The sequence below is a fragment of the Podarcis melisellensis genome, assembly GCF_964234715.1.
Source record: "Podarcis melisellensis genome assembly, chromosome: 13".
NCBI lineage: Eukaryota > Metazoa > Chordata > Lepidosauria > Squamata > Lacertidae > Podarcis > Podarcis melisellensis.
In genome coordinates, this window is record NC_138545.1 from 39926784 (window position 1) to 39953959 (window position 27176).

Here is a 27176-nt window from a genome sequence, read left to right on the forward strand (position 1 = left end):
GGGAACTGAACCCGGAAGCAGACCGCAGCGTGACGCTTCTGCCGTTTGCGCGGAATAGGACAAGAGACGCGGAATGCGCATGCGCGAGGGCAGCCGGGCTTGCCAACGCCTCCTTCCTCCGCGTTTAATTTTCCCGGCGGCGCGTTTCCTCGGGTGGACCAGAATGAGAACTATCCGGCCCCGTCTAAGCTTCCCGACTCGTAGAGCTAGAAACTGGCAGAGCGGCACGTGGAGTGAATGGCGTTTTTCAGTAGATTGTTGTATTTCCCTCCGCTTAGAGGAGGGAAGTCTCTCTGCATCAAAGAGAGCAACTGAACTGGGTCAGGCCGAAAAAGGTCCAGTATCCCATCTTCTCGCAGTGGATACAGGATTGCAGCCTCAGGTGCCTTGCGAAGAAAGCGCAGTCCATTGGCCCTGAGAAATCAGAATGTTTGTTTGTGGTGGTGAACTGCGATTATGCAGTCGTAAAAAAAAAGGCAGTTTGCTACACCTTAAGGCGGGATGGGAAAAGTGGAGGAAGCAAGCTAGATTTCCAGTACAGTGGTACCTCAGGTTACATACGCTTCAGGTTACACACTCCGCTAACCCAGAAATAGTGCTTCAGGTTAAGAACTTTGCTTCAGGATGAGAACAGAAATCATGCTCCGGCGGTGCGGCAGCAGCAGGAGGCCCCATTAGCTAAAGTGGTGCTTCACGTTAAGAACAGTTTCAGGTTAAGTACGGACCTCCGGAACGAATTAAGTACGTAACCTGAGGTGCCACTGTAATGAGAAGGTACGGCTTCAGTGCCCTGCATTCCTTTGGTGTCCCCTCTACCTTGACTACCACAAGCAGAATTGTTATGCAGCGGCTTAAAGCAGAATGAGGTCACTCCCTCCATCATTGTATTTGCATGTTGCTGTACACACAAAGAGAACAACAACAAACACATTATTTATACCCCGCCCTCCCCGGCCAGGGCCAGGCTCAGGGTGGCTAACACCAGTAAAATTACAGTAAAAACATAAGAGGGGAAGGAGAAAAAAAAACCCACAATTTAAAATACAGGTTAAAAATGCAATTTAAAATGCAGCCCCATTTCAAAAGTAGGCCATAGATCAAAACCATAAGGGGAGGGCACCATAAGGGTCAGACTGAGTCCAAACCAAAGGCCAGGCAAAACAGCTCTGTCTTGCAGGCCGTGCGGAAAGATGTCAAGTCCCGTAGGGCCCTGGTCTTTTGTGACAGAGCGTTCCATCAAGACGGGGCCAGTACTGAAAAGGCCCTGGCCCTAGTTGAGACCAATCTAACCACCTTGCGACTTCGGACCTCCAAAATATTGTCATTTGTGGACCTTAAGGTCCTCCGCGGGACATACCAAGAGATGCAGTCCCGTAGAAACATGGGTCCTAGGCCGGGGGTTGAAATGCCTCCACCTGATGCACATTACCTGCTTGGTATTCCCACACCTGCAACCCTTGTGAACTATTCATGCAGCTGTCATCTCCACACATGCAATGGCTGTCTCAAACGTATACACCTCAGCTTAACTGCAAAGTGAATGTGGCTCCTGTTTTCAAATTGGATGGAAGCTGTTTTGAGGGGAAAAGCATCAAGCAGCAGCATTTCTGAATATACTACCGGGCAGGTATGGATTGCTGGTAATGCCATGCGTGTGTAGGGTTGCTGGAATTTCACGGACACAGCAGAGGTACTGGAGTCGAAAGCGGTGCCTGGACAAAATGGCTAAAAAATGTCCAGGAAAATCTGGACATATGGCAACCTATGTCGGCAGTGTCATTTTTGGCAATGTTCATTAAAAATAGCTCAAAAACTTGTGATTTTGCCATAAAAAGCTCAACAACTTTGGGAAAACTAAAAAAAAAACAAAAAACTTTACATTTGTGTCCAGATTATCACTTTTTGAAATATGACAACCCTATGTGTATGTTGTTGTTGTTGTTTAGTCGTTTAGTCGTGTCCGACTCTTTGTGACCCCCTGGACCAGAGCACGCCAGGCACTCCTGTCTTCCACTGCCTCCCGCAGTTTGGTCAAACTCATGTTGGTAGTTTCGAGAACACTATCCAACCATCTCGTCCTCTGTCGTCCCCTTCTCCTTGTGCTCTCCATCTTTCCCAACATCAGGGTCTTTTCCAGGGAGTCTTCTCTTCTCATGAGGTGGCCAAAGTATTGGAGCCTCAGCTTCAGGATCCTATGTGTATACTGGGCTTCAAATACCTGCAGCAGGTGTGCAGTGGAGCCAGAGTTAAGCAGTAATGTGTATACAACCTAAATTGTGCAAAAACATACATATGTTGCTTTGTATAAATTACCTGGTTGTAAAATTCAGGTTTGTGTGGTGCACTCAACTTTCAAATATGGCTGAGTTAGATTGGGGGGGGGGGCATGACTCCTTGCTGCCATCTATGTCTCAATGCTTCATACTTTCCTCCATTTGATGATACCCAAAAGGATTTCATTTACTTAAAGGAAAACCTCAGCAAAGCAAGGACTGCTGGAGCGACACAAATGAGCACCATGGACTATGGCTATAGAACATATTCTTTCCTTCAGGTGTCCTCAGGTCCTAGTCTTTTCTGGCCTCTCTCGCATCACAAAGGTCTCTTTCTCCCTGTTATCCAAGGACTGTAGCTCCCCCCCCCTTTCTGAGACTCATTCCTAGAGAAAAAGCAAGTATTTTGCCTAGCCTGTGCTTGAGAATATATACAAGGCATAATTTCTCGTCAGCAAAATAAGAAGAGCAACAATGGCTTACTTCACAGTTTTCTAGGAAGGATTAACAAGGTAGGAGGACTGCCCATCCCCTTGTACAATAGGATTCTATGATTCTAAGTATTTCTCAATAAAAATGAATCAGGATGATTGAGTTGCGGGAATTTCTTGCAAAGGCTTGTGTGGAAATCCCAAAGTTTGAAATTCGGAACGTCACGGTTTGCTTAAAGTTCAGTCTAAAAGTGGATCCCTATTAGTTTATGAGAGGTGGGGGATCTATGGAGATGCTGTAAAAATGCAGATCGGAAGACTTCTGTATGAATCACGAAATGGCTCTTGGCAGTCAAGATCAAATGCCTCCCCCACCCACTTCCTGCTTTCCCATTCCCTCCTAGTTGGGAAAGACTCAGGAACAGGAGAGAAGCAGAAGCCACGACACAGGAGGTTTGCCTTTTCTACCTTAATTTCTCACTGTATTTTGCCAGTGTACAAAGGTGAAGCCCTGCATTTCCCAACATGGGAGTTGCGTCCCGGATGCCAGCCCGAGATCATCCTACGGAGCGCCCTCCGGTGAAGAGGAGGATGCCACAGTAAGCAACATCTGGGGGGCTACTTCTTGCTTCCTTTATGCCTCCCGCCTGCCCTGATTAGCTTTTCCCCGACAGCAGATGACCGGCAGCTGTCCTGATACGCTTTCCTGTCGTATTCTTGGAGTTCTCGGGGCGTCAGTAGTTCCTGGCAGACGTTCCACGACCAGGAGTACGTGGAGAAGGTCTGGTAGAAACTGGGGTTTCCGGAATCCAGCCCAATTTCTGCGCCGCGCACTCTCTTCCAGAGTTTCAGGGACTTGTTGCGCTCACGGAGAGCAATTGCCATCCGGTAGGCGTCTGTTGCTTTCTTCACCTGAGCGGGAGACAGGTTGGAAGGGGAGATGAAGCTGTCAGAACAGTACAGTCGTACCTCATGTTACGTCTGCTTCATGTTATGTTCTTTCAGGTTACGTCCCACGGTGACCCGGAAGTACCGGAAAGGGTTACTTCCGGGTTTCACCGCATGCTCAGATGTGCAAAATGATGTCATGTGCATGCGCAGAAGCGGCGAATCGCAACCGCTGCAGGTTGCGTTCTTTTCATGTTGTGAATGGGCCTCCAGAACGGATCCCGTTCGCAACCAGAGGTACCACTGTAATGGCTAACGGCAAGGGAAATTTTATGCAGGCGGGAAGTTAATCGGCGTTCCCTAGTCAGGCATTCTTCCCTCTATATAGAGTAGAGTGTGCTGTAGCCCTGCCTCGCCACTGTGTCCCCCTGCAGGCTCCAACAGCACACTGTCCACACACTGGGAGAAGATATGAAGGAAGAAAGGCTGCCAAACATACGTAGACTGTGCTCACGGCAGCTTACTGAAATCGGTGGAGCAAGTTAGCCACGGCTCCAGCTGAAGCCCCATTGATTTCGGCGGGACCCGGGCAGCAATCCTGTTGCCACTCTGCCAGGAGAAAGTTCCATTCTACTCGGACATGTTAGGATTCCACCATATGGACATGTGGCTTAGACAGAACCCAACCTACTGAAGGGTGTCAGCCCTTAACCTCTCGTTGGTTCATTTGCGCATATGATCGATTTTCAATTGGGTGGGGGAGGTTCCTAGATCTATCGATACGAAGGTGCTCAGACCTCCCGCCGGTCTTCCGCCCTTGTGTAATCTTTTTTCTTCTTCTTCTTGATGTTCTTGTGGATCTCCTTTTTGTTTGACCTTGTGATGTTTGGTGTCGCTGGCTTTTGCCGCAACAAAACTTGGTAAACTTGGTAAACCTGGACTTCTGAAGCCCACCCCATATTGCTGTGTTAACCGATCTTTTAATTTTTCTTATAAATTTTTACTCACCCATTATCTATGCCTAATTAAGTATTCTATGTATATGTTTGGTTCTTGCTCTTATTTACTTAATAATTATTTACTTAGATTCATACTGTTATGCTACTTATTTAGATGTTTTGCTTATGCTGGTCTATGACCGTAATAAAGAACTTGACTTGACTTGGTTCATTTGCGCTGATTTTCTTTCTCACGTAAGGACTAAAGAAGACGGCTTATCGCCCACCTTCAACGCATGAGCATCTATGGAGCAGTATACTAGAGTGGAAATCTTTTGGCAACTCCTGGTCTTTTTATAACCTATATTGTTGCAGGGAATGTGGGCAGGCGGACAGCTTTGGGGATCTTGTTATCATTTCTATACGTTTCCTTTTTCCTGTTTGCATTTTTCTATGTTTGCTGGAAAATCAACACCACCACCACTACCACACACACACACACACACACACACACACACACACAGAGAGAGAGAGAGAGAGAGAGAGACTAGCATACCTCCCGTCGGATCTCTTCCAGATTGTCGAAAGTAAAACGCCGCTTTCCATGTGTCAGCTGTGGTGTGAGAGTGAGGGAAAGCTTTTTGGGCTTGTTGGATTTAGGCTGTACAGAAAAGAATGAAAGAAAGGAAAGGAGAAAGAAAACGAAATCTTAACCATCAAGTCTGGAAAGACCAGCAGCGGCAGCTAAGTCCCACACACCACAGTTCAGGGTAGGAGAGGGGTGAGGAAACTGCTGCCCCCTCTCTTCCTACTCTCTGCAGCATGGTCAGGCCTGACCTGGCTGTGGAGAGCAGGTGGCAGCTTTGCTGCTCAGCTACTGTAGCTGGGCACAAGGTGCCTCACAGCAAAGGAGGGTGGGTGGCCTGATACGGGGACAGAGCTGCTGCGCCAGGCACAAGGACCGCAGCCAAGGTGTGGCTCCTTCTGGTGCAAAGCTAGGCTCAAATGAAGGAGCCTACTGTGAGGGGTGCCTGTTTGTTCCCCCTCTCAATATTGCGCCCTGCACGCCTCTGACTGGCAGCACAAAAAGTGTTAGCACATTCCCACCCCCCAATTTGGGAAGATGCCCATGCAAATGTATTAGTGCTCAGCAAAAAGATTAGTTCTTAGAATCATAGAATCAGAGTTGGAAGAGACCACAAGGGCCATCGAGTCCAACCCCCTGCCAAGCAGGAAACACCACCAGAGCACTCCTGACATATGGTTGTCAAGCCTCTGCTTAAAGACCTCCAAATAAGTTCTGAATTATAGAGATTGAGAGCTAGTAAGACTTAGCTGGGTGTGATTGGCAATGAACAAAAATCATTAGGATCTGTTTCATATTTTTTTTAAAAAAAAATCAATCCATCTAGGTCTGTACTGTATTTGGGGGAAATAAGGTGACGTAACCCCTTCATGGATTATTGCCTTGTTGTGGCGAAGGGGCTTGAATAACTTCAAGAAGCTCTGAGCTATGCCGTGCAGGGCCACCCAAGACGGACAGGTCATAGCCGAGAGTTTAGACTAAATGTGATCCACCTGGAGAAGGAACTGGCAAACCACTCCAGTATTTTGCCAAGAAAACTCCATGGACATAAAAAGGAGAAGCTTTGAGAAGAAAGTGAGAGTTTCCAATGCATGCTCTAGTTCATGGGGTCACGGAGAGTCGAACATGACTAAGACGACTAAACAACAACAACAAGGTGACGTAAATCTTCAGTGCCCACTAATCCAAACAAAACTAAACTGGGAGCTGCTGGAACCTCTTGTTCCTTGAAAATGGGGAACACAGACTAATGTGTATTCCAGAGTTTCATTGCGTGTGACGTTGGAAACAGCTGCTAGGTCTGAGCCTGGTGCAGAGGGTGTCTTGCTCTCACCTCTTGCTTTAGCCATCTTTTCTTATGGAAGAAGTGGTCCTCAAAAGAGGAGAGGGGCTCCTGCCTCCTCAGCTGCTCCAGCTTCTGGAGGTTCTTCTTTGGCCTTCCCGACGTCAGGCCATCTTGGTTAGGGATCAAGGGGAAGATGGGCACCTGAGAATAGGGGCTCTCTGATGGGGCAATTTTTTCTGGTAAAACAAGAAAGGAAAAAGGGAACCAAACATTAGGAAAGGGAGCAAAGCTAGGTCTGGATTGAGCAGGAAGGCCATGGGGCAGTGGGTAGGTCTCCTGCCCCCTCAAATAACCCTGCCCTTTCCCCCTTGCACTCAGCAATGCCTTCCCAGAGAACGCCTCCATGATGCACCCCTTCTTGCATCAAATCCCTCCCCCAAACCCACCTTTTCTACAAAGCCTATAGCGCCAATCCCTAGGCCCAATATACTGCCATAACAAAGTGGAACTGAACTGTGCATCCATTCATCCAGTTAGCAAATTATAGGTTGAGTCCCTTGAGCCACAGACCTGTCCTCTTATACCCTGTGGAGCCAGCGTGGTGTAGTGGTTCGAGTATTGGACTAGGACCTGGGAGAACGGGGTTCAAAGCCCCACTCGTCCATGAAGGTCACTGGGGGACCTTGGGCCACTCATTTCCTCTCAGCCTGACCCATCTCAGAGGGTGGTTGTGGGAATTAAACGAGGAAAGGGAGAACCATTGACACCACCATGAGCTCCTTGGAGGAATGGGTAGGATAATAATGCAATCAATTAATAATAAATGCATAGCATCTACATGCATTACATGTAAATCAACAATAATAGAGTTATGCCCTTCTCTAGGTAACCACATCCTAACAATGCTACATATATATTAGGATAATAACATAATATATATTTATATAAGAATCTATGGGAGTACATTACACTGCATTTTTGTATATTTTTTCTTTCCTCACATTTTTTGTTCTTTTTGTTCTTTTCTCGTTCTTCTCTTCTGTATCACTTTATTTCTTTATGATCAAAATTCTTTCAGTAAAATAAAAAGGTAAAGGGGCCCCTGACTATTAGGTCCAATCGTGGCCGACTCTGGGGTTTCAGCGCTCATCTTGCTTTATTGGCTGAGGGAGCTGGCATACAGCTTCCGGGTCATGTGGCCAGCATGACTAAGCCACTTCTGGCGAACCAGAGCAGCGTACGGAAACGCCGTTTACCTTCCTGCCGGAGCCGTACCTATTTATCTACTTGCACTTTGACGTGCTTTTGAACTGCTAGGTAGGCAGGAGCAGGGACCGAGCAACGGGAGCTCACCCCGTCACAGGGATTTGATCTGCTGACCTTCTGATCGGCAAGTCCTAGGCTCTGTGGTTTAACCCACAGCGCCACCCACATCCCCTTTTCACTAAAATAGTAATAACAAAAAAATGAGGAATGGCTTATCTGAGAATATGAGAACTTGAACCCAAAACTAGTTCTCACAGTAAAGCAAAACCAGAGCAGGATTGCTAGTGGTCAGCACAGTACTTCACGGCCAACATTTCCTGTTTCCCAGTCCATGACCCTGTGGTAATGACACTTACATACATGAAAGGGTTAACGTGAGCCGGAAATGAGCTCAAGTGACCATGGATGACCTTAGTCTCCCAGAAGCCTTTGCCTCTTCTTACACCCTCCCCCCAGCACTCTGCCTTCCTGGAAGAAGTAAGTAGCCACATGTCTACAGCCTGAATGACTTAGCAAATGCAAATGCTACATGATTTCTTTTGTAATGAAACCAAGTTCTTTTCTTTTCAAATTGTTTGGAACCTTTTCTTCCTTACTTTTACAGCCAATGGGTGGAGACTTCTTTATTGTAATTGCGGAAACCTCTGTAGGTAAAATCATTACTTATTTGCAAAGCCAAGTGTCTGTGATTTATTCTAGCCTAAGTATTTTCATGGAGAACGTTTGTTTAAAGGTGGATGAAGGACAGATGTAAAATCTAACCAAGTTTTAATGTGCTTCGTACCAATCGTCAGTGTGCTAACTCATGCAAGAGAGTAAGAATCTTTTTTTGAACCCCTCTCTCTGACAGACCCAACTTTGTTCTTAGCAGCTACTTTTATCAGCTTTAAACTGGCTACACAGGAGTTTTTCACCTCGGAGCTGTTCCACATACTCCTCCAACTCCTTGTCTTTCATGACGCAGATACGGGCAGCGCCAGCAAAAGCAGACAGGGAGGTAGATTTGGATTTTTTCATGGGACCTTTCTTCTGAGCAGACTTGCCCTCAGTAATGCTATCGGAGCGCCAAGCTTTCTTGCCAGTAGATTCCAGGAACTTTTGCCGGTAGTAGCTAGGAGGCAAGCAAAGGAACAACACTGAGACAAAGGCTAAACGTTAAAGAATGTGAAGGAACTGAACTCTGTGGTCCTGGGCTACTTGTGTGGACTTGAATATTATATGTAGGAAAACATATTTTACTTATGTGGACTGTTGCATATCATACAGGCTTATCTTTACTGTCTGCTGCATATCATATAGGCTTATATTTACTGCAAATTTTCTTGTTTGTTCACTAGGGATGAGCCTGGAAATCTAGCTAAGGTCCTGAGGCAATGAAAACTCCACTGGATATGTGAGAGGTTGCACACCCTTCATCTGAAAGTGGGGGAATTAAAAACTCCAAACTTCATTGAACCAGTAACCCAAAATTTCTATCCCACAGTTCCTCCAAGGAGAGCTGTTCACCTAAGAGCCGTTGCCCCACTGCAGGCCAGAAACTGACAGCCAATGAACCAACATATGAATGAATGACTCAAGAAGGAGACATTTTCTTTCTTTCTTTCTTTCTTTCTTTCTTTCTTTCTTTCTTTCTTTCTTTCTTTCCTCCCTCTTTTTTGCCAAATCGTTTTTATCGATTTTCCAAATTTTACCAAAGCAAATTTAATACGCCCCCCCAAAAAAACTGGTTTTCTGCACTCCATCGTCGATGTGTCCATAGTTTCCGCTTCTTGCTGATTACTTTCCCAGTTATTTCAAATTCACATTCCATTCCTCGCAATTAACCTTACCGTATATTACAATATTTTTTGTAGTAAACAAACAAACAAACAAACAATACAACAACAACAACACTCAGTGAGTTTCATGGCTGAGCAGGGATCTGAATACTGATCTCCTAAAACCAGCATTCTAACCAAACTGGCTCCCAAATAAATAATCAATCAATCAATCAATCAATCACACACATACCCTGCCCCAATTTCTCACCTGACAATATTCACAGTGGTTTTCCTTGGCAGCATAGAAGTCTCCACAAGCTTTGACAAAAGCTCAAATAACAAGATCCCTCGGGCGTCAACGGTCTCCATGTCACCTTTCCTGGGGGCTGAGAGGAATGGGGGGATACAGAGCGATTAGAGAAGCTCCCATTTCCTCCCCCCTTTCAAGCCATGGCTATAACTGCTGCAGTTGGGGAAAGGAAGGAGAGGTGAGTGGCTCCAATTTTAATCCAGAAAACAAGAACTACAACAACACCTCTGTTATGTACTGAGTTGAATAGGATCCAAAATGCAGCAGTCTGATTGGTCCTAGAACAATAGAATTCAGAATGCAACAGTCTGATTGGTCCTAGAACAGTAGGATTCAGAATGCAGCAGTCTGATTGGTCCTAGAACAATGCAGCAGTATGATTGGTCCTCAGGAGGCACCCAATCCAGCTCCAGGCGGAAGTGAATCCACAACCTGATTGGCGTACAGGAGAATCCCGGAATTAGCCAATCACGTGCAGCCCCTTGTGTAAATAATGTATATAAAGCAGATATTTTGGGGGAACTTTCATTCCTCCTCACCACTATGAGCTGAATAAAGAGCATGAAATCTACTCTCGACTCAGAGTATATTTCAGCCTCAGATATCCATCTTAATGGCCACCACCAGCAAATTAGCCTTGTGTGGCTACAGACATCTTCCCACAGAAACTCCCAAGATGCTGCAGAGTTCATACAGAGAGAGCAGGGATCAGTCCTAGGACTCAGCTAAATTGGTAAAGAAAAAGCGTTTTATACACATTATAACGCTGTGGTACCAGATGGCGCTGTGGAGCTACGTTTTTGCCAACGCGATTTCTCATACAAAGTTTGGAAACGCTTCTTTGATGTGACCCTAAATGACAACATGTTTTATCTCACCTACGGCCTGGATGAAGCGGTTGCTGTCTGTGATGATGTTAAGGAAGTCTGTGAAATTCACCTTTCCATCTCCTGCAGGACAACACACACACACACACACACACACACACACACACACATACACAAAATAAAGAGCTGATTAGACGGCCTGAGACAGTGAATCACAATAATGAATTACTCCTAACAGTAGTTGCCGCTGGGCAACCTTGTCACTCTCAGACTTCCATTCATTCACTTGCATGTTGTGACAGTTCTGCGCATGCTGGAGAAGGGTATGTCGTTTTAGGAAGTAAGACTTTATTTTTGCAAATTTCTTCAGTTTTTTGGGTCTGCTATTATATTTGTGACTGGACCACATTTAGCTTGGTAAGTCTACGTTTCATGAAGAAGCACATAAACTGCTTTCGGAAAACCAATAATTTTGCTTTTACCTTCTGAAAATGTCAAGTAACTCTAAATTATAACATGTAACAGAGGGTTACAACCTTTTTGAGCCCATGGCTCCCTTAACCAACTACATTCTTTCTGCAGCACCCCGGTGGGGCTGAGGAGCCCTTGCCTGCAGAGCTGGCAGCCTCTCAACCTTTCTTGAACACATAATAATAATAATAATAATAATAATAATAATAATAATAATTTATTTATACCCTGCCCATCTCCACTCCTTCTGGAGTGTTCCCTCAGCCTCCTCTCCCCTCTCCTTGGAAGTCCTTCGGGCAGCTGTTCCTGCTTTCCCTGGTCTCTGAGCTGCCCACCCCACCCAAAAGAGAGCCCCCCCCAATATTTTGCTCCAGCTCCAGAGAGCACTCACTGTCTGTGTCTGCGTACACCAGCTCATCAAAGGCTTCCTCCTCGGTTAAGTTGATTCCCAAGTTATAGGCCGTGCTCTGCAGGGCTCCAAGATCAATGGTTCCATCAAAGTCCTTGCTGAAGGAATCGTAAGCATTGCGGAATGCTGTACAGAAGTTTGAGGTGGGGGAAAGAAGAGGGAAGACTCAGGGGGAGACCAAAAAATGATTTGCTCAGAGAGAGAATCTGTGAAAAAGACTGAGCACCAAATTTCTCCTATGAATGCTCCCCACCTCTGCATTCGAAACCCCATGTTTACATAAAATTCTATCCTTAGTTCACTAGCAAAGTCAGTAGTCCTCAAGCTTCTCTGACCCAGAACCCACCTTTAACACAGCCATGCATTTGGGGAACCATTTAATTATTTACCACACAGACTTCTCCCCACTTACGTGTGACCAACTTGAGCACAAATGCATATAGGTCCGGCTCTGGGAAACAAATAATTCGATCAAAACCCAGAAGTGGCGGAAGAGAGCTGCTGGAGAGTCCTCATGGATCACAATTTCATTTATGTGCGCGGGGGCCCAGAACGTTTATATAATTTAGCAGAGTTTAAACGATCCCCCGTTTGAGTTTATGGAGCGACAAGAGGGGCTGCTAACTCGTTTGAGTCCTATCAATAATTATACCTTCCTGGTGGACAATCCCTTTCTGTCCCTCTTAAAGAAAACACACATGAATCTGAATCATATTAACATAAACTACTTTGCTTTCAGATTCATTCAGCTTTACAGAGTTGTTCCTGAAGGCAGTTTTGTCAATCGGTTGGTCGGTTGCTGCTAGGAGTGTTAACTGGTAACTGCTTGGATGCAGTCTTCTCATGACTTACTACTATCTAGTATATAGTTTATTATGTAACCTAAGCCTGCCTTCAGGAACAACTCTGTAAACCTGAATGAATCTGAAAGTAAAGTTGTTGTTGCTTAGTCGTTTAGTCATGTCCAACTCTTCGTGACCCCATGGACCAGAGCACGCCAGGCACTCCTGTCTTCCACTGCCTCCCGCAGTTTGGTCAGACTCATGCTGGTAGCTTCGAGAACACTGTCCAACCATCTCGTCCTCTGTCGTCCCCTTCTCCTTGTGCCCTCCATCTTTCCCAACATCAGGGTCTTTTCCAGGGAGTCTTCTCTTCTCATGAGGTGGCCAAAGTATTGGAGCCTCAGCTTCACGATCTGTCCTACCAGGGAGCACTCAGGGCTGATTTCCTTCAGAATGGATAGGTTTGATCTTCTCGCAGTCCATGGGACTCTCAAGAGTCTCCTCCAGCACCATAATTCAAAAGCATCAATTCTTCGGCGATCAGCCTTCTTGATGGTCCAGCTCTCACTTCCATACATCACTACTGGGAAAACAATAGCTTTAACTATACGGATCTTTGTTGGCAAGGTGATGTCTCTGCTTTTTAAGATGCTGTCTAGGTTTGTCATTGCTTTCCTCCCAAGAAGCAGGCATCTTTTAATTTCGTGACTGCTGTCACCATCTGTAGTGATCATGGAGCCCAAGAAAGTAAAATCTCTCATTGCCTCAATTTCTTCCCTTTCTTTTTGCCAGGAGGTGATGGGCCCAGTGTTAATATGATTCAGATTCAGGTTTGTGAGATATAAAGCTGTCACTCAAGTCCAACATTCCACACCTAAGACCTCTCTGGTCTTCACCTTCCCAACCTCTGAGCAAAATAAAAAAGAGCTGTTTGGGTTTGTAGTATAAATTGGCCCTAGCAGAAGAATCTACAGCGGCTTTCAGACCTATGAATAGGTTGTCTCCAGGGTCCTAAGAAGACTTAACAGTTGCATCGGGGGGTAGCCAATGTGGTACCCTCCATATGTTAAGAACTACAATTCCCATGAGACTCAGCCAGCATGGCCAATGGTGAGGAAAAATGGGAGTCATATATGGTCCACCATATCTGAAGGTGTTCCAGATTGGATAGGGCAGAATTATGTTTTGCAAACAGGAGAATTACCTTCCAGTTGTGGTTTGGTCAGGTTCCTTGCTGCTCTGGATTTGCCCATGTCACTGGGAGCCTCAGAAAACTGAATTCTGCCAAAAATACAAAGAAAGAAGCACAACGTTGATTAGCCGACTCACGGCTTCTCCAAACTTACCTTTTAATGTATTTTTTTATCTTTGTTGGAAGCCGCCCAGAGTAGCTGGGGAAACTCGGTCAGATGGGCAGGGTACAAATATATTATTATTATTATTATTATTATTATTATTATTATTATTATTATTATTATTTTGCCCTGCTCTTCCTGAGCAGAGGTCTGTGCTTTAATGCCCTATGCCTGAGCATTTATTTATTTATTTATTTTCCCTGCAAAAGCCCACTTTTAAAAGCTGCATCATCTGTTTGGGTTTTCCACAAATTGAGGTTTGCTCCGATTGAGCTTTCAAGAGCAGGTTGTCTGGGTTTTTTGTTTTTTTTAAAAAAATTGTCATTCATTTGAGAATCCATTAATGGAACGAATAAGGTACTGGAACTTAAGAAGAGGCAGGCAACTTGGGATTAAAGGGGGATAACAGTCATTCCAAAAATCAAGAAGGATCTATCCTCCACTAAAACCATACAGATCAGTTTTCCCATACTATTTTCATGTCAATACTTGTAGTTCATTTAAATAAGGCGGTAAATACATTAAGACCAGAGTTAAGATAAAGGGCCACATCCAACGCAGGGTGCTTGCGCAAGGAGAATTTCCCGACTCCTATTCTTTGCCATTAGGGACGCGGGTGGCACTGTGGGTTAAACCACAGAACCTAGGGCTTGCCGATCAGAAGGTCAGCGGTTCGAATCCCCGCGACGGGGTGAGCTCCCATTGCTTGGTCCCTGCTCCTGCCAATCTAGCGGTTCGAAAGCACGTCAAAGTGCAAGTAGATAAATAGGTACCACTCTGGCGGGAAGATAAATGGCACTGATCTGGTTTGACAGAAGCAGCTTAGTCATGCTGGCCACATGATCCAGGAGCTGTACGCCGGCTCCCTCGGCCAATAAAGCGAGATGAGAGCTGCAACCCCAGAGTCGGCCACGACTGGACCTAATGGTCAGGGGTCCCTTTACCTTTACTATTCTTTGCCACTGCACCCCCTTTTCCTGAGGGTCAGGGGGCTCTCAGAAAAGCCAGAGATGTGGGGCAGGGCCCTGCAGTTAGGTAGAGGGAGCTTGCATTCGTGAGCCCTGACTAACCTGCTTGGTGCTTCTTGGCGGTGCCTCTCTGTCACCTTTGGAAACCTGATGGACTTTGCATGTAACTTTTTACCCACATAAGTTCCTGTGAAGAAAAGGAGATTTGCATAAACCGTCAGTGGTAGACAGGCACACCCCCAATGGCAAACAGAATGCATGGACCTCTCTCCAGAAAGCCCATTTATTCAGCATTCCTCCTGATTTACTTGCACAAAACGTACGCGGCGTTTTATTTACAGTGGTACCTCAGGTGATGAACCTAATTCGTTCTGGAGGTCCGTTCTTAACCCAAAACCGTTCTTAACCTGAGGCGCACTTTTGCTAATGGGGCCTCCCGCTGCCGCCGGCACGCGATTTCCGTTCTCATCCTGAGGCAAAGTTCGCAACCTGGAGCAACTACTTCCGGGTTATGCAGAGTTTGTAACCTGAAGCGATTGTAACCACTGTATTTCCTTGATTAAATTTACTGTATTTTTCGCTCTATAAGACACACCAGACCATAAGACACACCTAGTTTTTGGAGGAGGAAAACAAGAAAAAAAAAATTCTGAATCCCAGAAGCCAGAACAGCAAGAGCGATTGCTGCGCAGCGAAAGCAGCGATCCCTCTTGCTGTTCTGGCTTCTGGGATAGCTGTGCAGCCTGCATTCGCTCCATAAGACGCACACACATTTCCCCTTACTTTTTAGGAGGGAAAAATTGAGTCTTATAGAGCAAAAAATACGGTATAGCCTAGCCTTCCTTTCAAAGGATAGACTATGTTGAGTCTCTACTGAGCATTTGTCCGGATTTGTTTATGGGGCAGTTATGTGGCTTTTCCCCAATCTGTTTCTTCTATATTTCCATCACCAAAGGTAAAACAACAACAACAAACTCACCCTCCATCTCAGAACGGGCCAGAGTGACATTGCAAGCCCTTACAAACTCTTTCAAATTCACCGTCCCGTCCTCTGCAAGGCAAAGAGAGAGAAGGACTTGAGAAAGGCCAATGTACTTAAAAACCCCATTGCAGAGAAAGAAGGGGGACAGCACAGCCTTACACGGCCTCCTTCCAGATTAAAAGGAAAAATGCCTCTTAAAGAACTGCATTGCAGCTTTCTTCACAAACATTATTGCTATTGTTATTTATTGAATTTATATACCACACTATACCCGGGGGGTCTCAGAGGGGTTCACAGAAGAAAATCAAGATATAAAACCACAAAATACGTAATAAAAATAAAAACAACAACCCAATAGCTCCCCCAAACACATTTTAAAAGTGCATAGGATATAAACGTAAACCACATTTTTACCTCACTAACATGGAGCAACAGATTCCTCAAGACAGATTATAGGTAAAGGTACCCCTGCCCGTACGGGCCAGTCTTGACAGACTCTAGGGTTGTGCGCTCATCTCACTCTAGAGGCCGGGAGCCAGCGCTGTCCGCAGACACTTCTGGGTCACGTGGCCAGCATGACAAGCTGCATCTGGCAAGCCAGCGCAGCACACGGAACGCCGTTTACCTTCCTGCTGGTAAGCGGTCCCTATTTATCTACTTGCACCCGGGGGTGCTTTCAAACTGCTAGGTTGGCAGGCGCTGGGACCGAACGATGGGAGCACACCCCGCCGTGGGGATTCGAACAAGACAGATTATAGCAACAGGTAATAATAGCAATATTATTTATATGCTGCCCATCTGACTGGGTTGTCCCAGTCAGTAGCCATATGCCATATATTATATAACTGTTTGTGTATGTATGTGTGTGTATGTGACAGAGAGGGAGAGAGAGAAAGTGTGTATGTGTGTGTGTGTGTGTGTGTGTGTATACACGTCGCCTAGACACCCCAACTTTTACACGGGAAGACACCCGAGGACACCAAAACCTGCATATATATATATATATATATATATATATATATATAATATGTGTGTGTGTCCAACTAAAACAAGCTCTGCCATTTAAAGTAACTTAAAATAAAAATACAGACCATTCTAAAACAGCACACATTTGAAAAAACAAGAACAGATAAAATAGCCTTAGCTCAGCTAAAAACAGGAAATCTGCCTCACCCTCTGAACGCCAACTGATATGTAAGGGTTTATACAAATTTCCAAAGGGCAAGGCCCCCCTCGATCAGCCTTGGACTCCCAGATGTTGTTGGATTACAATTCCCATCATCCCTAGCTAGCAGGACCAGTGGTCAGAGATGATGGGAGTTGTAGTTTAAGAGTAAGTCTGCGCTAGAGTATGGTGGGTGATGGGTGAACTCTAAGGACTTGGGCAGGATTTGTGGCCTTGTTATCCCATTAGAGAGTTGTCGATGGATGTGCCACAAGAGAATCATCCAGACTGGTGCCAAAGAAGGACAGGACCTTTTCTATGTATGCTACCACAGCAGCAAGAATTCTTCTGGCAAAGTATTGGAAGATGCAAGAACTACCTACTCTGGAAGAATGGCAGACAAAGGTGACAGACTTCATGGGACTAGCAGAAATGACCGGCAGAATCCGAGATCAGGGGAAAGAGACAGTGGAAGAGGACTGGAAGAAGTTTAAATTATATCTTTAAAACTGTTGTAAAATCGAGGAGTGTTGAGATGTCAAGGGGTAAGAAGTAGAGAAATACAGCTGTAATTATTAAGTTTAAAGAAATTTAATGAAAGGGAATCAATAGATAAACTGATTAAAGGGTTGCTAAAGAACTTTGGAATAAGGATGCAGCGAAAGGGAGGTATGGGGAAGTCGGTATATGTTTAATGTTGTGTATGTTTTTGTTTTGTAATGTGTTTGTCTTTTATTATGTGTTTGAAAAATTAATTAAAAAAAAATTATATATAAAAAAAGAGAATCATCCAGACTGTAGACTAAACAGCTGCATCAACCTGTGCGATGTGGAGATGTGAAGGTTTGGGGAGTCGTATTTTAGAACTCTTAGTTCCATGGTCTAATGAAGATGAGAAGACCGTGCGACACACTCACCATTCATCATTGCAATCTTCTGCGCTTCCTCCAGTTCTTCCTGCGTTAAGAAGATTCCCATGCCACCTAGGACAGTGTCCAGGTCGCTAATATCCACTTTTTCATCTTTAAAGGAAAAGCAATAGATGTTTAACCATATTAAACTGTGGAAAACTAATCCTATCTGGTGCCTCATTTGGCCCCACAACAATAATTATTAATACCCCGTTTTACAAATGAAGAACACAGAAGAAGAAGAAGAAGAAGAAGAAGAAGAAGAAGAAGAAGAAGAAGAAGAAGAAGAAGAAGAAGAAGAGGAGGAGGAGGAGGAGGAGTTTGGATTTGATATCCCGCTTTCTCATTACCCGTAGGAGTCTCAAAGCGGCTGACATTCTCCTTTCCCTTCCTCCCCCACAACAAACACTCTGTGAGGTGAGTGGGGCTGAGAGACTTCAAAGAAGTGTGACTGGCCCAAGGTCACCCAGCAGCTGCATGTGGAGGAGCGGAGACGCGAACACGGTTCCCCAGATTACGAGTCCACTGCTCTTAACCACTACACCACGCTGCAAGAGCAAGTTAATGCAGCAGAACTCAGACCAGTGATCTAGATTTCTGTTCCACCTTATGCCACACAGCTCACAATTTGAAAACACAATCCGAAGTGAGGAAGAGAAAGAAAGAGGTTTTGGACACTTCCAGATGACCTGTTTGTCCAAAGTTTGGGGGAAGGTTAGACAACATTACAGCTTTCCACTGCATTTTCCTGTTACTTTCCTTATTATAGAAAAAGGTTTAGTTTAGGGGAGGAAGGAAGTTTGTTGTTCAAAAGTTCCTAATCAACTTTAACTGTGTAACCTAAATTTGCCAGCATGCTAAATTTGCCACCCCAAAAATAGTGGCAGCCTGGATGTACCCATTGTGTTTCCGGTGTTGTACACTGGATGCACGAGATCAAACGTTATTCACGGAACTGTCTAGCATCAATTAGCTTTCTGTCTCAGTTTACAAACAGTAAATTTAAATGTGCGATAGTCAGTGGCATAGCAGGTGTGTGTGTGCGTGCCATAGGGGCAGTTGCCCAAGGCACAAAAGGGGGCGCAAAATTTCAACATCTGGTGTTGCCTCAGTACAGCTGTGTGTTTCCATCGCTGGGCTCCATACAAACCAGTAAGTGACCTCTCTAGACAACGGAACAACTCTTCTTTTCTTATCTCTGGGGCTGCGATCTTCGTGGTGACACGGACGCTGTTTGGCAATTGAATGTGCATTTGCACTCTGTCCATTTCCCTCCCACCCACCGCTTCTCATGGCCCCAGAGCTGGCAACCCATGCTACGCCACTGGCAGTGGCATATTTACAACCCATCAGAAGTAATGCCTATTTTTATTCCAACTACATGCGCCTTGGACTGTAGCCGAACATCAGTTTTAATCCTCAGCTTCCTGCTCCAAGAATGGATATTTCCTCCTCCTCCCTTTGAATCAATTCCCCCCCTTTTTTGTACATTATTCTTTTTCCCAGCTTCAGCAGCTCTGACTAGCATAGTTAGGAGATAAGATGGCCAGATGCAAGAGGGCTCCTGGGCCTTTAATAGTCACACAAAAGTGGGAAATTCAACAGGTATAGCTTGCCACACAAATTGCACCTGCCCAAATGCCATTCTCGGCACATCTTTTAAAGGTGCATGATGGGGCCCAGTCCTCTTTTGCATCTGTCCACCCCACTGAGAGGAAAAACAGAGGCAATACAATGTGTCAGTGGATGCTTTCTGTTCTGCCTTCCTTGAAATACCTGCAGTCCTCATGAGGATTGAAAAATGGGCTTTAAATCGCCCCGCTCTGCCCAGATTTGATTCTTCTTATCATGCCTGTGGTTTCCAGTAAGGAAAAATACCCTTCTGTTCCCAAATCCTCCCTGGTCCACAGAGCTAGTGGCATCAATGAACATGCAATGTACTCAGGGCTGTCTTAAGCATATGCAGCGCCGGGGTGCAACGATCCGCCCAGCGCCCCCCCCCCCCAGGTTGCCCAGGCCTGGGCGCGCAGGAGGGAGGAGCCGGCCACCTCAGTGTCTTGCTGAGTTGCCCCCGAACTTGCGGCACAGAGCCGCCTGCAGCAGAAGAGCCTGCTGCGGCACTCCAACTGATGGGCAGGCTCTTCCCTGGACTCAACTCTTCGGCCCAGGACTCTCAGCCTGGCGCCCCTGAGAGCCTGGCACCTGGGTGCCCCACACCCCTAGTGCCTATGGGGAAGACGGTCCTGAACGTACTCTGGCTAGAAGGAAGAGAGGTGGTGGTGAGGAGCCATGGCACCATAGCTGGGAGAAGAACCCTTGGGGTCAAGGCAGACCCACCTTAAGGGCCTGGGTGGGTTAAAAAGCTTGCAAGTCTTAATCTGGAAGATAGCCACTGCCCCTCCATTTTCCACGTGAAGGTTAAAACTCACCCTGAATACTGGGGAGGTCTTGAATGGCCCACATGAAGTCTTTCATATTCACAGTACCATCCTCTGTAAGGCAAAAAGATTAGCTGGGATGGGAAAGAGAGACCCATGCTGAATTTGTATCCCATGCTGAAAGAGAGACCCCCCACCCTATCCCTGGATGAATTCTCATATTGATTCATATGCTGTCGGCACCTCGGTTTTCGAGCGTCTCAGAAGCTGAACGTTTCGGTTTTCAAGCACCAAAAACCCAGAAGTAATTGCTTCCAATTTCCAACGCTTTTCGGAAGCCAAATGGCTTCTGCTGCATGTTTTTCAATTTTCTCCATTGACTTTGGAGAACGCCCTCTGTGCTTCGGTTGTCGAACGTTTCGGAAGTCAAACGGTCTTCCGGAATGGATTACGTTCGACAACCGAGGTACCACTGTATTTCTCTCCCTGGAAGATGAAAGCAGTTGTGAGAAAATATGGGAGAATTGCAATTTGATGGTGATGCTGACAACATGGGGACCTTCCATAAATGTCCATGAGGGAGAAAAGGCAGTTACACATGAAAAGCACCCTGGAAGCTGAGGAGATTTCACCCCTCCCATATCCAAGAATCTCCTGAGGAGTCTGCTGATTCTCCAGAGAGAAGGAGGCGTTTTCTGCTTCTCTACTTATTCTACTCCAGCACCAAGTCAGAGTCAGTCAGTCAGTGTGTCGGAGAGAGAGAGACTGAGTGTTATAGATCGTGTGTAGAGATAAGGTTGCTGCTAAGAGCAGCTGCAGACGCTCAGTGTAGTGTATCATTCTTTATGCTTAGAGAACCCATTAAGCTCTGTATATAGTTGTATAGTAGTTGTAGATAGAATAAGGAAGATATTCTACAGAGCTGCTCTCCGAGTCATTTATATACTCTGCTAGACTCTGCTGTGCGACGACTGTCTTCTTGTGGAAGTGAATCCGGTGCTCACAACTCTAAGCTGTGAGTCCACAGCACTTTGACCTGTTCCTGTGCAGAAGGTGGTCTCTGGAAGTGCTACCCAGCTCGCCTAGCCCAGTCGGGGCTGAAGTGCATGAGTCCAGTTGGTGGCACTGGCTCAAGGGCGATGCTGACAGAAGCGTCCTAATTGGAAGGAGGATGGGCAGTGAGTGGCTGATTATTCCACCCCCCCGTCCCTGGCTTTATGTAGCCCCCACCCCGCAAAAATTCAAAGCACCCTCCCTGAGTTGCTTTTCCAAGCATGGGAGAAAGAGATGACGTCAATATATTTTCCCCCTGAGGATGAAAAGCAAGCCAGGGAGGAGAATTTTGAGTTGAAACAAATGAACAGGGGGATAGGGCTATAGTCCAGCCTCCCTCCTTTCTGCCATACCGATTCACAGCCTGCTCCTGGCTGCTTTGGGTTACAAAAGTTAGAACGTGAACATGGAATATGTATGCAGCTTGAGCATCAGGTGTGAAGCATTGATGGTTGTGAGGACTTTCCAGGGACATGATCCAATGGTGAACCCAGTGATGCATACTCACTATTGATTGTCCTTTTGATAGCCTCCTGAACTTCCATCTGAGTTAAGCGAAGCCCCATAGCACCCAGGATAGAATCCAGTTTGCTGACATCCACCATTTTGCCTTGAACAGAAGGGGAGGGAAAACTCAGTAGCAATTCGTATCCATCACTTCCATTGTGTAAAGTTAATTCCAGATATTTCCCATGTTATTCACGAAACGTAGTTTGGTCCAAAGGCCCTTTCCCCATTTTGAGGCTCCAGAATGTCAGAAGAGCGCTATAGTTCTTTATTAACTATTTGTTGTCATGAACCATGTGCACAGAATAAAGATCGGTGTTTTTAATAATAATTTCTTAACCCAACTGCATTGTAACCACCCCTCTTTCAATATTAGGGTTCAGCTCACCAGTCTGCTGGCTTGACAAGACAGAATGCACCCCTCTCTTAAATGTTTCCACGTCCACTGTCCCATCCGCTGCAAGGAACAAAAAGAAGTTGTGAACGAGACGCAAAAGTGTTAAGTAGCTCAGAAGGTGGCAGGAGTGGGAGCCAGAATAGCAGTTTCACTATTGGTTTGGCACAGAGACAGCTCTCAAGCTCAACCCACCTTCTTAAAATGCCAACGTGAGGGGCACAAATTGGGCCAAAAACTCTTCTCCTCCCCCAGTGGCACATGCATTAGTCCTAAAATCTTAATATCTATCTTTGGGTTTCCCAAACTTGGGTCTCCAGCTGTTTTTGGACTACAATTCCCATTCATCTCTGACCACCGGTCCTACTAGCTAGGGATGATGGGAGTTGTGGTCCAAAAACAGCTGGAGACCCACGTTTCGGAAACCCTGACCTATCTGAATAAACAACAAGTGAACATGCCAATGCATAATTTAAAAAATGGCCCTAAGAATAATCAGTTAAAAAAGCCAACAAAAAACCCAGGAGACCAAAGCAGACAGGGCAGGGATCAAGCAACTGGCAGGGTCTTGAGTTGCAACCCTCTGAGGAACTTTGCAACCCCCACATGTTACCAGCTATGGGGCAAAAACGATCTGTGGTAGGAGTGGCATCAGTAGCAACACTGACTCTTCTATTTGGAACACTGACTCTTCTATTTCTTATTTTTTCCTTCCCAAAAGGCTACCTGCTGACCAGGGAGAGGCAGTCACAAGGAAGTTCTCTACCCCATATTTTGACTTGGCACAGGTGAAGATCAACTACTCTGCCACTATGAATAAAAATCGGTGCTTCTGTATATTTTTCATAGTTTTTACCTGGAGGTGGGTAGCAGGGAGTGGGGAACCTGTGCCCCCTCTATCAGCTCTAGCCACCATGACCAATGGTCAGAGATGATGAGCCTTGCAGCCCAAGTACATCTAAGGAACATGACTTCACTCCTGTTTCAGAGTGGTGTCCTTCATGTTGTGTGTCTCCCATGGTCCTGCCCAGAAGCCACTGTTAACCATTGTCGTTTTTGTACATGAGGATTAAACTATATGTAATGCAGATTTTGAAGGATGCACCCACAGCTATTTTTGGTTGTCCCCTCAGGTTCATTTTGCCATGTGCCTTTGAGTGGTGGCTGCAGCACAAGTAATTTGACTGTTCCCCCAACCTTCCATAAACAAAACTGATCAGAAGAGTTGCCTTGCTGAATTAAATCAAGCTCGTCTAGCACTCAGCAGCAGCCAGATATAAAGAATGAAAGAAACCAAAGAATCAAAGAAACCAACCGTCAATCGGAGTACATTTCAACGCCTCATACAGCTGCTTGTTGGTTAACTGGATGCCCATTTCATCCAAGACTTCCTCCAAGTTTTCGATAGCAATCCTTTTCTCTGCAAAAGAGGCGGCAGTGTTGGCAACAACCTTTTGTCGAACGCCCAAAGAATTGTGCAAAACATGCTCAAGATCACAACACTGTCCTCGCAGTGCAATGCTCTCCTCAAAAGGGTTGAGATTTTGTGAGTGTCCCATTAATAATAATAATAATAATAATAATAATAATTTATTATTTATACCCCGCCCATCTGGCTGAGTTTCCCTAGCCACTCTGGGGGCTCCCAATCAAGTATTAAAAACAGTACAGCATTAAATATTAAAAACTTCCCTAAACAGGGCTGCCTTCAGTTGTCTTTTAAAGATCGGATAGCTGCTTATTTCCTTCACATCTGAAGGGAGGGTGTTCCACAGGGTGAGTGCCACTACTGAGAAGGCCCTCTGTCTGGTTCCCTGTAACCTCACTTCTTGCAATGAGGGAACCGCCAGAAGGCCCTTGGCGCTGGATCTCAGTGTTTGGGTTGAACGATGGGGGTGGAGACGCTCCTTCAAGTATACAGGACCGAGGCCATTGAGGGCTTTAAAGGTCAGCACCAACACTTTGAATTGTGCTCGGAAATGTACTGGGAGCCAATGCAGATCTCTCAGGACTGGTGTTATGTGGTCCGGCCGGGTCCACAGGTTAACTGCTCAGAGGGTGCACATGAAGTGCCCTGCCTAAAAACTTACCTTGAGGGACAGCATGGGAATGCAGCAGAGGACCTCTGCAGGTCCTGGCAGAGAGTCTTTTCCTGCTGGGAACCAGAACTACCAGGTCCAAAATCCCCAGCAGGAAACTAACACTATGTGCATCATTTCTACCAGGGAGAAAGCCCCACAAAGGTCAAGGTGGGACTTCTCCCTGGCAGAAATGATGTGCATAGTGTCCGTTTCCCTCCAGGGATTCTGGGGCTGCTAGTCACAGAATTCTAGAATCTTAGAATCATGGTCCAACCCTCTTCTCAACACAGGAAATCCAGAGCTAGAGCTGTCCAGAAGCCTTTGCTTGAAGACTTCCACCAAGAGAGAAATGGAGGAGGAGCAAAGAGAGACAAGATGAAGGAGCCTCAAGTTGCTAGGTAGGTAAGGTAAAGGACCCTGGACGGTTAAGTCCAATCAAAGGTGAACATGGGGTTTTGGCGCTCATCTTGCTTTCAGGCCTAGGGAACCGGCGTTTGTCCAGACAGCTTTCCAGATCATGTGGCCAGCATGACTAAACCGCTTCTGGCGCAATGGAACACCATGACATAAACCAGAGCGCATGGAAACGCCGTTTACCTTCCCACTGCAGTGATACCTATTTATCAACTTGCACTGGTGTGCTTTTGAACTGCTAGGTTGGCAGGAGCTGGGAAAGAGCAATAGGAGCTCACCCCGTCGTGGGGATTTGAACCACCAACATTCTGATTGGTAAGCCCAAGAAGCTCGGTGGTTTAGACCACAGCGCCACCCACGTCCCTAGGGACCTAGGGGAAGAGAAGGCTTCAGGAACTAGGGGAAGACAGGGACCTTTAGTACTCGCAACTGTCTCATTGGGACAACATCTACTGCAGAGAGTAACTGGGCTCATTAGACCTGAGCTGTTTTGTTTCTTTGAATAGTTAACTTCACTGGCACCTTGCGAGTTATTACTCACCTGTCCCTGACAATGATTGTATTCATTTTTCTGCAAGTCTACAATTTCACATCTGCAATACATTTGCGACCAGTTTCCACATGCCTTTGGACTGCTTGAATATTCAGCGCCCAATGGCTCATATCTGAATGTTGGAATCAACTCTACTGAGCAGAACTATGTCTAGGGTGATATGAAAACTGTGCCACATATAGAGTCCACAAATAGAACAGTAACCTATTGGTATGTCCAGACCACCCCACCCCCACACACCTCAAACAATGGATTTGTTAGTGTGATTGGTTTTAAGGCTCTCAACTTACTGGTTGATGACAACCCTCGGAGCGCTTGGATTTCTTTGAGACATTCACTGAGGTTTACAGTTCCATCCTCTGTAATGCAGAGAAAAAGAAACAGCAATAGACTGGTCCCATAGCCACTGTCATCATTTAAATCACTGCCCCTGAAAACATTACAGACCCTTTGGGTGGTCAAGAACATGGCAGCATGGCTGTTGTCCAGGACTGGCCACTGGAGAACATTACACTGCTTTTTGAAAGAGGTTCATTGGTTACCAGCCAGCTTTTAGGCTAAAAATTCACTGTTCTTGAAATATACTCAGAGTCGAGAGTGGATTTCATGCTCTTCATTCAGCTCATAGTGGTGAGGAGGAATGGAAGTTTCCCCAAAGTATCTGCTTTATATACATTATTTATACAATGGGCTGCACGTGATTGGCTAATTCCAGAATTCTCCTGTAGGCCAATCAGGTTGTGGATTCACTTCCATCTGGAGCTGGATTGGGTGCCTCCTGCAGACCAATCATACTGCTGCATTGTTCTAGGACAAATCAGACTGCTGCATTCTGAATCCTATTGTTCTAGGACCAATTATACTGCTGGATTTTGGATCCTATTCAACTCAGTACGTAATAGTTCTGAGGCTAAACTTTAGTGTACACATCAGAGGACATGTGTACTCATGTTTGTGATTTAAGACCAGATGTGCAAATCTGCCTCCTAGCATAGGAAGATTAAACCCTACAATGGAAAAAGTACTTAATGGTTGGGCGCTAATTGCCTTGCAAGTATTTTTATAGGTTCAGTTCTCTCAGAATGAAACCCCACAGTCTGAGCATCAGATATTCTGCATATTGTTTTGTATGTTATAGGGTTGCTTTATTTGTTGCTTAGCTGCTTTGGGCACCGCTGTATGGAAAGTAGGGATAAGCATTTGAATAATAAATACTGACCATTCACATCCACATTCGCCAAGACTTCCTGGAGCTCTTTGTCACTCAAAAAGAAGCCCTTGCGGGCCAGAACGGATCCAAGATCCAGAACAGAAATTTCTTCTTCTGGAGGGCAAAAGGGGAATGGAGTCAGCGAGGGGATGGATAGACAAGAGAACACTCAAATTCACATAACACTAAAACCAGGGTTTGTTTAACAAACCACAAGATAATCCTGAGTTGTCGCACAGATTATCAAACAAACAGTGCCTTATTTCTCCAGTCTTTGCTTTGTTTTCTAGTTTTACCAAAGGGGTTGTAGACTCTGAATCAGCACAAACGCAGGATGAAAGGGAGAAACACATTCCATTAACCCTTCTCACAGCTATTTAATAGTTTTCTGGGTTGTTATGGCCTGTATAGATTGTTTTTTAGCCGTTTCCTTCTTCCAGCTCCCCTCTATAGGAATCCACTCTTTCACTTTAACCTTTCTCTTTCCAAATAGCACTACCTTCATATCCTTTCACCCATATTTATCAAAATACAAAAAGGAGAGATCATGATTAGAAGTGGAGGGAAGGGAAGATTATTTAAGCCTTTCCTTGCACACTGATCCCAATGAAAATCCCTCCCGCCACAGGATTTTATTTGGACAACAGATGTCTAGAAGCAGAATTAGTTTCCACACGTAGCTTAAATCAGAACAGCAAAGATGGAGTGCTACTAAAACATCCATGACCAGAAGCATTCTTCCAGAGTGGCATTTACCGTATTTCCGCTCCATAGGACGCTCCCGACCATAGGACGCACCTTGTTTTAGAGGGGGAGAACAAGAGAAAAAAAAATCTCCCCCTCTCTGCTCAGCGCCCCTTCAGCGGAGTGGCAAGAGAAACGGAGCCTCTTCCATTTCTTCTCCTGCTTCGCTGAAGGGGTGCTGCGCAGCTCTCCCTCTCTGCTGAAGCCGGAAGAGTCTTGCTCTCCCGGCTTCAGC

The 27176-nt window shown here is 45.7% G+C and overlaps 1 protein-coding gene and 1 long non-coding RNA gene across 4 annotated transcripts in view; one reads left to right on the forward strand and one right to left on the reverse strand.

The window, feature by feature from the left end:
• The window catches only part of LOC309354443, a 609149-nt gene that overhangs the window by 443046 nt on the left and 138927 nt on the right, over positions 1-27176 (forward strand). The gene's annotated exons all lie outside the window — the stretch shown is intronic.
• The window catches only part of LOC309354043 (uncharacterized protein), a 114671-nt gene continuing 90653 nt past the window's right edge, over positions 3159-27176 (reverse strand). For all 3 annotated transcript variants that reach the window (XM_081883744.1, XM_081883743.1, XM_081883742.1), the window contains 17 exons: positions 26207-26311; positions 25278-25346; positions 23255-23359; positions 21934-22002; positions 21547-21648; positions 20037-20099; positions 17614-17718; positions 15529-15600; positions 14652-14736; positions 13431-13507; positions 11427-11570; positions 10616-10687; positions 9696-9813; positions 8582-8778; positions 6450-6637; positions 5087-5191; positions 3159-3616 (listed from right to left, as the gene is read on the reverse strand). In XM_081883744.1, the coding sequence (XP_081739870.1) occupies positions 3323-3616; positions 5087-5191; positions 6450-6637; positions 8582-8778; positions 9696-9813; positions 10616-10687; positions 11427-11570; positions 13431-13507; positions 14652-14736; positions 15529-15600; positions 17614-17718; positions 20037-20099; positions 21547-21648; positions 21934-22002; positions 23255-23359; positions 25278-25346; positions 26207-26311 (1970 nt within the window). In that variant the 3' untranslated portion in view covers positions 3159-3322. The remainder of the gene's footprint in view (positions 3617-5086; positions 5192-6449; positions 6638-8581; positions 8779-9695; positions 9814-10615; positions 10688-11426; positions 11571-13430; positions 13508-14651; positions 14737-15528; positions 15601-17613; positions 17719-20036; positions 20100-21546; positions 21649-21933; positions 22003-23254; positions 23360-25277; positions 25347-26206; positions 26312-27176) is intronic.